Source organism: Cavia porcellus, unplaced genomic scaffold, assembly GCF_034190915.1.
Source record: "Cavia porcellus strain 051 isolate PalLab524CR breed Dunkin Hartley unplaced genomic scaffold, mCavPor4.1 scaffold_10, whole genome shotgun sequence".
NCBI classification, from domain to species: Eukaryota; Metazoa; Chordata; class Mammalia; order Rodentia; family Caviidae; genus Cavia; species Cavia porcellus.
In genome coordinates this window covers 34856655-34869938 of record NW_026947493.1, presented here as the reverse complement: position 1 = coordinate 34869938, position 13284 = coordinate 34856655, and the positions used below count along the sequence as shown (strand labels likewise).

The following is a 13284-nucleotide window of genomic DNA, read 5'->3' as shown; positions in this document are numbered from 1 at the left end:
ACTCTATCTGAAAAGTAACAGAAAGCAAGTCCTCAAAATCATACAAAAACAATTGGGTCAGTGTTTAGAGTTCTTAAAGTGTCATTTATTTTAAATATTTGTATTAATGTCAGTAATAGGAAACTATTAAAAAGTATTATTTTTATTGCAAATAATTTGGACTCAGTGTAAAGACAGTTTCCCCTGTCCCCATTTTCCTCTCCTTCTATCTTTAAGCAAACTAAACAGAAATCACAAAACATACAATTTTGTAATTTACCTAACTGCATATCATTATTACTCTTTTATGGCTAGATACATAAGGCCACTTTATTCTTCTTTAAAGCCATAATGTGTTAAATTACATTCAATCTAGAATTTATTTACATTTAGTTTGTTCATATTTTTTCTGTTTATTTTTAATATAATCATGACATTTTACAGGGCTGCAAGTTTAGAGCTCAGTGGCGTAAGTGTCTGCCTTGCAAGCACGTGGTTGTGAGTTTGATCCCTGGTACCAATTAAAAGAAAAAAAAAGACATCTGCTAATATAATCATGACATTTTAAAAAGCAATCATTACTATATTTTTGTACTAATTTTGAACTAAATAAAAACAAGTTAGTGTTTGTTCTATTAACTTTTCCTCCCTTGGTGTTTGGGCAGGTGACACTCACTGCTATGCGGGCCCCATTTCTGCTTACTGTTTGTAGCATGCCCCTCACCCCTTTGATACTGGCAAACTGTGCACTGTTCCTTCGGCCATGGAGGGCAGGAAGTTTTAGAACACAGGCTGCCTCCTTGACAAAGCTCAGCCTGAGGAAAAGTCAGTAATTCTGATGTGGGCTTTTGTTAGTTCATGGAGCTTCAGTGTCTTCTAATCCCATGGGAAAAGATCAAAACTGTCAAGGAAGATGAGAATTATGTGGGTCGCTAAGATCAGTGGAGACTGCAACAAATACTAACAGATGAATCTTAAACAGAGCCATGAAATTCAGTGGATTTCGGGACATCTTCATTATAAAACCAGAGAAAAACCATATCACCCTTCTTCCTCTTCTTTCCTCCTCTGCTCCCCGCAGAGACCACAGGAGGTATATTTTAAGGTCTGATGAATGGCTCAGAAGGGCTGAAGCAGATTATAATGAGAGTTTACGCACTTGAATCCTATATCTGAACTCCAGCCTTATCCAATTTGTCAAGCAACTTGAGACCATACTCATAAATGAAAGAAATTAGATTCACATGTGTAAACACCATATTGTCTCCACAGTGTAAGAAACTAAAAGAGTAAATAAGACCCAAAATGTACAGCAGATACTGTGAAATGAGGACAAACTGTTTAAAAGGAAAGAGAAACTGAGATAGGGGAAAGGAGAAAAAAAGAAAGGGAAAAGAAAAAAATATGTATAAATATATGATATTTTACTAATTTCAATTAGTTCATTGAAAAGAAAGGTTTGTGCTTATATTGTTGGACCCATTTTTCATGGCAATAGCTTGTAATCTGAGCAACTACTTTGAATATAACATTACACAATGTATTAACAGTTACTCTGCTATCTTGTCCTGATTATTTTCTATCATATTTTTACTGTTTATTCTTTTTAAAATAAAAAATTGAAAAGGAAAAAAATCAGCCAATTATTGGTATATAATAAAGTAAAGTAAAACTTCCTCCAGATAGTAAATAATACCTTTAAAAGACGAAATAAAAACTCCACAGACCCTCAAGACCTCACGCCCAGGTATGAAATTGGGAGAGGGAGGACCCCCAACAGCAGAAATGAGGCCTTGAGTGCAGTCTTCCACCCCAGGAATCTGCAGTTTAGAAAGTATATGTAAGTTTCAATTTTGCTTTTCATCACTTTAATAGTCTTGGTCAATTGTTATTGAGTATTGAATATCCATGGCTTACCACTGAATGATAAAAATAGAACCTTTCCAAGTAATCCAATGTAGTTCATTTTTATCTTAAAATATCTGAAAATAAATGCTTTGTCTTCTGAGTTTTTCTCCAAATAAAAAGACCCATAAACCCCAAAGCATAGGAACTTTTTGCCTTGGTAAATAAATTATCATTAGTACTTTTGACAAATAATTAAGCAACCTAACGTACATTACACAATTGTTTGCTCTCATTTGATACAATCTCCTTTAAAGAGCTCCTTTTATTCTTAATTGACCTTTAGCATTTTGAGGTGATTCCAGATCAACAGCCTCATTAGGAGATAACGTGAATGCCGCACAGCTTTCCCCAGCATTCTAACGGCATGCTGCAAATTATATCTGACCATACAACAAGGGACTGCAGTTGATATGGCCAAGATACAGAACATTCCATCAGCACTTTTAGGGCTCTTGTGTAGCTTTTGAAGAGCTGCACTGATCTCTCCTCACGCCTCTTCCAATCTCAGGCAACCACTAACTGAGTCTCTGTTTCTATAATTCTATAGTTTAAGAAACTTACATGAATGAAATCATACAGTGTATGTTCTTTTAGGATTTGATACTTTGACTCATAACACTTCCCCAGAGATTAAAATATTCATTCAAGAGGGACAGGGATTTAGCTCACTGGCGTAAGCACCTGCTTAGTAAGCACGAGGTCATGAGTTTGATCCCCAGTTCCTCCCCCGCAAAACTCCTTTAAGATACTGCACGTATCAATAGTTAGTTGTTTTTAATTGCTGAATCATATTCCATAGAATGGATGTCATACAACTTGTTGAATCAGTTATTCACTGAAGGATATCTCAGTTATTTCTAATTGCTGGTTGTTACGCTAAACTTTGTATGAACACTGTATTTCATCCTTCCGAGATAAATGCCCAAGAATGCAATTTCTGAAACACTCATGAGTTCCATGTTTAGTTTTATAAGACTCTGCCAAGCTCTTTTCCACAACGGCTGTACCATTTTACATTCCTACCATCAGTATAGGAGTGACCCAGATTCTCATCAACATCTGCTGATTTTTATTCTTTAATTCTTTTGTTTTTTAGCCTAGCCATTCTGACAGGTGTTATGTGTCATTGTGGTTGTAACTTGCATTTGCCAGAGATATTTTATATATTTCATGTATTTGTTTGCCACATGTATGTCCTCTTTAGTAAAAACTATTTTGTGGCTTTTGTCCATTTTCCAATGGGATTGTTTATTACTGCTGAGTTTTTGAGAATTATTTGTATACTCCCTATGTACTTGTTCTTTATCACATATGTGGTTTGCAAACACTTATCCCAATTTGTGGCTCATCTGTTTTTCTCTTTCAGTATAATCTTTCACTAAGCAAGAGTTTTGTTTTATTTTCATTTAAATTTTCACTTTTTAAAAAAACATTATGAAATTTTCCTTTCGTGGATTTTAATTTTGATATAAAGCCTAAGAAGTTTTCGCTCATATCTATGTCCTGAAGATTTTCCCTTTTCTCCATAAAGTAATAGGTGCACGTTTTTCACTTAACTCTTAGATCCATTTGACCTAAAAGTTGTTCAAGTTATAAGGTTTAGGTGAAGGTTAATTTTATTTTTGGTTTTTGTTTTCATCAATGGATGTTTAACTGCTCCAGTTTCATTTGTTGAAAAGGGTATCTTTCTTCCATGGAACTGTTTTTGCATGTTTGTCAAAAATTAGTTGGCTGTATTGGCTTGAGTGCCATGTCTCTGATTTCTGTTTTGTTCCACTGACCTACATGCCACATTTCCCTAGCCAATGCCACATTCACTTCATTACTGTTACTACATAAAAAGCCTTAAAGTGAATAATTTTAATTCTGCCTGCTTTATCATCTTTTTGCAAGCTCCTTTTAACATTCAGGCCTGTGCCTTTCTAGTAAGTTTTACAACATTCTTGTCTATATCTATGAAACTGCTGGGAGTAAGTCCACAGATCTAGTTGAAGAGAACGGAAATCTTTACAATGTTGACTCTTCTTATTTATCAACATGGGAAGTCTCTCCATTTCTTTAGGTCTTTCTTTTCTTCCATCAGTATTTTTAATTTGCAGCACACAAAACCTATACATGTTTTGTTTATTTTTGGGGGGGGCAACGATAAATGGTAGTTATGCTTTGAATTTTGGTTTCCGTATTTCACTGTTAGTATAGTGTGAGTATCCCTAATCCAAAATCACAAAACACTATATTGGAAACTTTTTGAGGGTCTTCATTTTAAACTGATTTTAAGATTCTGATTTTGGTAGATGTACGACTTCAGAACTTATGCTTATGGGTATTCATCCAGTAGTCTTCAAATATTATACACTCTGAAAAATCTGAAATCTGAAATGCTTCCAATCCTAAGCATTTCAAATAAACTCACATATATAAATGTGATTTCATTTGGGAGGCATTACTGAGAAGTGAGCTCAGACCCTTTCTATCCCTGGCCCTTGAAAAAATATTTTTAAAATTTTAAATCATAGTCCTACTAAGTTACTAACTTGCCCAGGCTGGGCCTGAATTCAAGATGTGCCTGCCTTAGCCTCCAGAGCTCTGCGATTACAGTTCTATGCCACCACACCCAACCTTTGGTGTTGATCTTGTGTATGAAACCTTGCTGAACTCACCAATTCTAAATTTTCTTTGGTTGATTCTTTAAAATTTTTCACATATATAGTTGTTCATCTGAAAACAGAGACAATTTTATTTCTTCTTCCTAACTGATCTGTTTTAGTCTGGCTAAAGTTTACAACATTATGTTGAATGACAGTATATCTGTAAGCAACATTCTTAACTATTCCCAATCTTAAGTGGAAAAGCTTGCAAACTGTCAAGTTTGAAATTAACTATAGGTTTCTATAGATGGTTTTCATCAATTTAAGGAAAGTTATTGTTTATTAGCAGTTTCCTGAGGTGTTTTTTCTTTAATTGTGAGTGGGTGCTGAATTTTATCAAATGTTCTTTCTCAGTCAAATGTTATAATCATTTTATTTTTCTCTAGGATGGTGGGTTACATAGATTGATTTGACGTTGATGTTAAATCAGCCTTGCATATATGGGACAAACTCTACTTTATATACATTCTTAGATTTTTTGTGCTAACATTTTGTTAAAGATTTTTGCATGTAAGTTCATAAGGAATGCTAGTTAACGCTTTTCTTTTTCTGTACTGTCTTCAGTTTTTTAGAGAAATAATAGCCTTACAAAATGAGTCCTGTCTTTATGGAAGATACTGTACAAACTGGTATTAATTCTTTTTTAAATGTCCGGTAGAAATCTGTAGTGACCAAAAAGGAAGGCCACCTTCCCTTCTGCATCATAGAAAGCACAGAGTTGATCTACTGTTATTTACTGGTATGGGATAAAGTACAGAAGGTATGTCCACCAGGTTTTGTGTGGTCCTTCTCTGGGAAGAGATGTGTGTGTGTGTGTGTGTGTGTGTGTGTGTGTGTGTGTGTGTGTGAGAGAGAGAGAGAGAGAGAGAGAGAGAGAGAGATATCAAGGTAGGTAACTTTGGAAAACTGTACTTGGGATACACAGAGGTCAATTAGGAAACCAGAAATCCCACCTCCATGTTAAGTCCCAAGGCTCCTTCAGAATTCACCTTTTCCTTTCCACCTTTCAGAGTACTCCTTATGTGTCTGATGTGTTGTCTGCATTTTATTTTTGAAAGAAAGGGACCTGACTGATATGTGGATGTTCACTATCTATAAACTCCCAGGGAATTTTAAACATATTTCTTATCCCACTTTCTTTAATAATTTTTCATTCATAAGACTCATCATACCTTTAAGCATCACACAGCCATCCCTTTTTTTCTTAAGCTACCTTATCAAAGGATTTAATTAATTAACTATCTTTTCTGTTTAATGTGGGAAACATTATTTAACACCTATTGGAGCCTAATATTTAAATATCAGAAAAGGGTTCAATTTTTATCTAGATAATGGCCAAATAAGGGGAGCTCTTAGAGAAATCTAATAATAGGTTTAAGTAATTTTTCCTACCTCAGCCTAGAACAGAACCACAACTGAACACTCCCACAATACGCTTGTTCTCTGAACCACTATGACCCCCATTTTTTTCTTCTAAAAATGAAGCTTGTTATGGTGTCTACCTATCAAAAAATCAAAGCTCACATATGAGCTCTCACTCTGCATTTCAACTGGAATGAATTTCTTCCTATACTGTTATTCACTCTCAGAGAGACACCCAAAATAAGCTCTTTTACCAACTGCATCTAAGACATACAAATAACACACCCATACTGAGACAGAGGGTTCTCCTGGTCCTTGGAATGAAAAGTGATCTTTCAAATTTCATTGTGCAGTAAGAATTTTACATTATTGGAATCAGGATCCTGTTTAATCTTTTTTTCTTAGTAGTCATACTAAGAAATAATACAAAGTCATACTTGGATTATGATATAAGGCCCAATAGGTAGGCCAAAAAGAAGGCCACCTTCCTCTTCTTTATCACAGAAAACACAGAGAGTTTGTCCAATGCTATTTATGGGTACGGGGAAGAGTATAGAAGGTATTCCCATGGTTTTGTGTGCCCAGTGCCTCATAGCTGGCCTGGGTCTACGTCCTCAGCCCTATCACTGGGTCTGCTCTCCAAAGGAAGAAAGTCCTGTGTGAGTAGGGCAACCATGCATCCTATGAGCAATGACTGGGTTGTAACAACAACAAGACCACCTCCCTGAAGTTTCAAATGGTCCTGTTTGTGTGGTATAGAGTGGGACTGTGCTAAATGTATTAATAAATTTAAAGGTGACCAAAGAAAATCAGAATTTATTGCATAAAAGTCTGTTTTAGGAATTATTCTAGAATGTTCTCTCAGGCAAAGAAACTCCTGTCCCATTTCCTAAGATTTTCCATTAACCTTAAGAGTATCCTTTTGTTATACAATATTTATAGAAGAGATAATTCTTAGAACATTTAGAATATGGCACTAAGTAAACATCTTCTCTTCTCTAAGTCTACCTTCTAAACATGACAAGTTACCCCAATAGGTATCACAAAGATTATTTAGTCAATTACAACAAGTAAAAGTGAATTAAATGCTCTTTGAAATCTCAGCAAGAACCATGCTCTTTCAATTATGCCAAAATGGGTGTCAAGCACATACAGGACACAGAAGAAGAGGAAAACAAATAATGTGATCGTTTGAGAACTAGTAAGTATCTCATCTCAAGGTAACCATTTCAGTACCATGATTTTACCTGTACTTCTTCAGAACACTATGCACCCTGGTGCTACAAGGGCCACGATGATTAGACACCACAGAAGATTGAGTTTTGCAATACAGATGAACCTACTGTAAACATCACCACGAAGATGTGATCATACACCACAGGCTGATGTCCCTGCCAGGTGGCAGCCCTACCTCTTTGTTTGTCCTGTCAGCTTGCACCAGTGTTCCATTCAGGCAAGGTTCAACGTAGTGCAGTTCCTCGTTATACTGCAAAGAGAAGAAACAGCCAAGAGGAAACAGTTGATTAGGGACTAAAATGAGACTAATTAATAATTGAAGAGTACACAAACACATAAAAAGGAGTACAAGTATAGATCCAATATGCTCATATGTAGTGGCTTTTCCCATAGGTACTTCTATAAAAAACAGTAATTAAGTGGTAAACATAAACTTTATTCTTTTGTTGTTTGGGAAATTTCTGGAGCATGTACTTGAATATATCAGGGTTGCAGATCATCCTTCAGGAGTGGCCAAAAAACTCTAAAAGTTCTGTGGATGTGGTTGACAGCCCAGGAAGCAGCTGGCCCTGAAGAGCATCCTAGAGCGACCTGAGCTCCCATCTCTGGATGGGAGAGAACAGAAGGAAATGTGTGGGTCACACACAAGTGGGGACAGAATAAAGGAAAGAAGAGACTTTGGTGCCCTCCAGTCACTCTGGAAGGGCAGGCTATTGGTGATGGTACTGCCCACGAACAGTGATAGCATCAACCATGATTTAGCAACACCTGCTTGCCATCTTTTTTAAGGCTATCCAAAGTTTAACCTGTTAGTTTTGTCTAGAGGTCACAAAAAGAGAGCAGAAATTTAAGTGCTCTTATCTTTGTTTCTCTCATTGAACTTGAGTCTTAGCCTCACAGCTAAGCTGGTCTTCCAATACAGACGTGGTCATGTCACTTCATGTCAACCCCATTCACAATTCCCCACTACTCCACAGTTAAGCTTTGCTAGGGCTTTGCAAACCTGGGCCTGATGACCACTCTAGCATCCTCACTCATCAGCTCTCACCCAAAACATTCCACTAAATCCTAATTCCATTCCTGTCCACAGACATGGCCCATCCTTTCCTGTTCACATCCATTTCTGGTCCATCTCTGCTCTTTGGCTGACTCCTAGGTATGCTCTAGGTCAGCTGTTTCCCACCTCCTCTGAGAAGACTTTTGTGCAAAGTGGAAACAGAGTTCAACACCTTTCCTATGTGCTCTCAATAGAGCTTAATTTCCTATCACTTGGCTCCCCTACCACACAAACTCATTTTCTTAGGGACAATATCTGGCCCCTCAGCATATTCCCTGTGGCAGGCATTAGGCTGCGCCCACAGAAGGTACCCACAAATGATCTGTTCAATGAAAAGATCACAGAATTTCCCTTTTGTGCCCAAAGGAGCTCAGAGCCCTTAAGAGTGCTGTCTCGCTAAGAAGTCTGACTTTTGCAACTGTGGTCAACAAGGCCCAGGACAGAGACATGATGAGGGAAGCAAGTGAGACACAGGGTGAGGCTGGGAAAATTGCTGTAGATTCATGGCAGTGATGCCTACAGCAGCTGTAACTGAAACTGGAGTGTATCGAGCTTCATATGCAGAGCTGCCACCCAAGCAAGCAGGAGCAGGGACACAACTACTACTGATAGATCCCTGTTACTGAGCACTTACTTTGTCTAGACATAGGCTGAGCTTCATTTGTGGGTTATCTCAGCCTCACATTGTAAGTTCTTCCAATCATCCACCCTTTAACAGAGGGCAAAGTGATGCAGAGAAAGGATGACTGAATTGCTTACCAGAAAGACAGTAAGGGGTGGAAGGCAGGTTCAGACCCAGGAGGTCTGACTTTACAGCCCCTCACCTCAGAATCTCAGCATACCCTCTGCCTCCTCTCAAGCCCCCAGCCTTCTGTACTTCTTCATCATCTTACTTTTGACTCCTTTATTTGTATCTGGTCATTCAAAAGCATTTAAAACTTTTTATCTACATTTTAGAGCTTAAATATACACCTAACAGCACAGATCAAAAATGTATTTATTCAGTTTGAACTTAGCCATTGAGACAGAAAGAGTGCAACTTTCAGTTACAAAATGGAATGTACTCAGGATCCAGGAACCATCAGTGTGGATCAGAATTCCTCACGCATGCTGGAAAGATAACAGGTGCTGCCAAGAAAACAGCCAGGTCCCTCACCTTCACCTCTCTTGCTATTTACCTTGTTCAAAGCGGTAATATGCTCTAAAGTCTAAAGCACATTCTACCCAATCATAGCTACCCATTTACCCTTTGCTGAAAAACAGTTTTCATCGACTGTCTCACAGCAAGGAGTAGTCAAAAGGCCCATTCCAGTGCATTTCGATCATACTTTAAGAAAACCTCATTTATTTATTTATGTATTTATTTATTCTTTATTCCTCCATGGAATGTTACTGTGAAGTGGCAGCACCCCTTTTGCAACCATGAGGTGACAAGATAAAGAATGAAAGCACAGCCCCAAGATGACAGGGTGCAAACATGGCAACAGCACACACGTTTAACGATACTACTGACCCGCTGCACTAAGTCTGTAGCTACTAGTGCCTGGGTTCTTTATATGAGACTATTGAGATTATGTCTGTTAAAGTGGATTTTAATTCAGCTGTTCCATAATTTAGAGCCTAAAAGTGACGTTTCTACCTTATTTCTTCTTCTTTTTATCCTTCCCTTTTCTATATTCTATATAATACAGCACCAGGGATATAAGCTCAGTAACACAGTGCCTCCTTAGCCAGCGCAAGGTCCTGAGTTTGACTCCTGGTACAAAAATAAAAAAATAAAATAAATACATACTCTCAAAGGTGACTCTCATACTTGGACAGCCTGAGCCATGTGTTCAGATACTTGTGTACAAGTCCTGACCCTGCCATGGATTCGCAGTGTGGCCTTGGGGAAGTCAAGACCTTATCCTGGGAATTTCTGGCAAGATAGCAGAGAAATGAACAGCGGCAAATCATACTGAGATTCAGAATCCAGACACTGAATATAGCAACTTAGGCAAGACAAGGAGGGAGGTGGGTCCCCAGAACCCAGGAAGGATTTAAAGAGAGAATTGGAGCCCACAGGGAAAGTGAAGTGACCTTAAACAGAAAAAAGAGGTGGCAAAGTATACTTTATCTCTAGTTCCTGGCTTGAAGCATGAGACAGGAGGCTCAGATCTATAGAGAAAGGGTGAAGGTGGGTGACTCCAGAGGCCTCCAGGGAGAAACGCGCCAGCAAAACAGTGCAGTGGATGCTGTAATCTACAACAGCTGGGGGACTCCAGTCCATGTGTAACCTGGAGACAGCTTGGCCAGACACCACTTTCTAGAGGGGCCAAGTGAACCCAGGTTTGGAGCAGGTGTGAGTTCACTTCATCCTACAGCTCCCAGGACTGGGTGAAGCACCACTACAGAAGACATTTACGGAGGGGAAATCAATATCAGGGCAGCAAGAGACACCTAGAGTGTTGTAGGTGGAACAGCTCAGAGTCCAACTCCACAACCAAAGGCCAGGATCAGCCTGAACTCTGTGCACTGAATGCGCCAGAGTCAGCGCCGAGCCCTATTCCTACAGCAGGTTTGCTGGGATTATCTAGCATAGATGTGGGCTCTGTCAGACTGTTTTGTCTGAAAGTGGAGCTAAGCTCTGAATTGGACATGATCACAAAACTGTAGACACTAGAAGATAATCATAAACTCAAAATCACAGTGAAGTCTCTCTCTGTCTTTTTTCTTTAATTTTGGGTTTTTTCTATTTATTGATAGGTTATTTTTATTCTTCTTGAGTGTGAACATTGTTTTTAGTTTTTCTGTTTTCTTTAGCTCTTGTTTTTTATTTTTTTCTATTTTCCTCCATCTTCTTCACCAGCTTCCCAAAGCTTGGGTAATCTTCCACTGTGTTTTAGCCTTGGTTCTAATTTTCTCTTGTTTTACTTTTCTATTTTTCCCTCCTATCCCTTTAAAATATTCTCCCCTGAAGTAAAATTGCTCTATTGAGGGGATTTTCACTGTACCTAACTTTCTGATTTGTTTTAGATTTTGTTATGTAACTACAAGTCTTGTACCTATGGTTAAAGGTGACTAACAGTTCCCTCTGTTTATCATTTTCTATGTTGTGCCAGATCCTATTATTACTGATCTTATTACTATAACTAAGGTACCATAGTTGTAGTCAGCTGTTCTTCCTTTTGTTCCAAAAGCAAAATTGTCAGGGGTCATAAACAACACCACAATCAGTAACAAAGAACCGGGTGATAGACCAAATAGGCAGTAACATCTCATTCCTAATAAACGAAGAGGCAGGATCTAGGGACAGACTCAAAACTCAAAATCCAGCTGCATATGCTAAGATGTCTCTGAAAATACTTCTTGATACTATTGCTACCTACCATAAGCAATGTATCAATACAGAAAACAAGTTAACAAAAAAAGAAAATGAAAACATATGGAAGTAAAATGCAACCCAGACCTCCAGTTCACTCAAAGCAAATCCTTCTGCCTATTCAAAAACAAGGGGCATATTTCCATTTGTTGGTATCTTCTTTGATTCCCTTCTTCAGAGTACTGTAGTTTTCAATGTGAAGCTCTTTTACTTCCTTTGTTAGATTAAGTATTATTTTTCTTGATACTATTATAAAAGATATTTTTCTCTAATTTCTTACTCAGTGAGTTAATTGTGTAGCTAGAGCCATAAGACAAGAGAATAAAACAAATGAAAGGATTAAGTTAAAGTATCTTTATTTGAAGATGACATGATATTCTACATAGAAGACTACAAAAACTTCATCAGAAGACTTCTAGACTAAATTCAGTAGCAAATCAAAATGAAAGTCAACACCCAAAATTAACAGCAATTCTCTACACAAGGCAGAATCAATATAGTGAGAATGGCCATACTTCCAAACTGCTACATAGATTTAAGACAATTTCTGGGCAACAAAAGGAGCAGGAAACATAACAATCCTTGTCTTGAAATTATATTACAAAGCTACTATGATAAAAAACAGTATGGAAAAAAATCAGACAAATCAGACTTGAGGACTGATGGAATATAACAGAAGATGCAGAAGCAATTTCAAATGCACTCAGCCACCTTATCTTTACCATGGGGCCAAACATCTTCACTGGAAGAAAAATAACCTCTTTAACAAATGGTGCTGGGAAAACTGGATTTTCACATGCCAAAGATTAAACTTAGACTCATATATCTCACCATGCACTAAGCTAAAATCAAAATGGATCAAAGATCTAAATAGCAAAATAGAAATACTTTAATGTGGTGGAAGATAAGATAGGTAAAACTCTTGAAGGCACAGGTGTAGGCAAAGGCATTATGAACAAAATCCTAATTACACAGGAAGTAATACTAAGAATCAACAACTAGAATCTCATCATATTAAAAGGCTTCTGCAAAGCAAAAGAAACTATTAAGAGAGGGAAGAGACAACCCACAGGATGGAAAAAATTTTACCAGCTATTCCTCAAAGAACTACTATCTAGCATACATAAATAATTCAATAAAATCCGACTCCCCAAATTTAAATATCCAATTCAAACATGGGCATCTGAAATGAATAGATATTTATCAGATGAAGTACAAACAGCAAATAAATATATGAAAAAATGTTCAACATCACTGGTCATTCAAGAGATGTAAATTAAAACAATACCAAGGCTCCATTTCACTCTGGAAATAATAGCTATTATCAAGAAAGCAACCACAACAAATGCTGGCAGGACTTTGTGGGAGAAAACCTCTCTCCACTGTTGGTGGGAGCATAAACTGGTACAATCTATATGCAAATCAGTATGAATATTCCATAAAAAATTAAGACTAGAGGTTCCATTTGACTCAGCTATTTCCCTTCTTGGTATCTTCTTGAAAACCTAAAACCATCTTACCACAGTGATATATGCACACCCAGGTTTATAGCTATTTATAGCAGCTATTACAATTTGTAATAGCTAAATCTTGGGAAAAGCCCAGATGCTCATCAACAGATAAATAGATAATAAAAATGTGATAAATAAAATAAAAATAGATAAATAAAATATATAATGGAGTACTACTCTGCCATAAAAATTATAAACTTGAGACACTTTTAAGTAAATAGA

General features: G+C 37.3%; 1 protein-coding gene across 6 annotated transcripts in view; it reads right to left on the bottom strand.

Moving 5' to 3' along the window:
• Cacna2d3 (calcium voltage-gated channel auxiliary subunit alpha2delta 3) overlaps positions 1–13284 on the bottom strand; it is an 839385-nt gene that overhangs the window by 458100 nt on the left and 368001 nt on the right. For all 6 annotated transcript variants that reach the window (XR_010050128.1, XM_063257292.1, XM_063257291.1 and 3 more), the window contains one exon: positions 7309–7383. Coding sequence is in view for 5 of the 6 variants with exons in the window: in XM_063257292.1 (XP_063113362.1) it covers positions 7309–7383 (75 nt within the window). In the remaining variant the exon portion in view is untranslated. The remainder of the gene's footprint in view (positions 1–7308; positions 7384–13284) is intronic.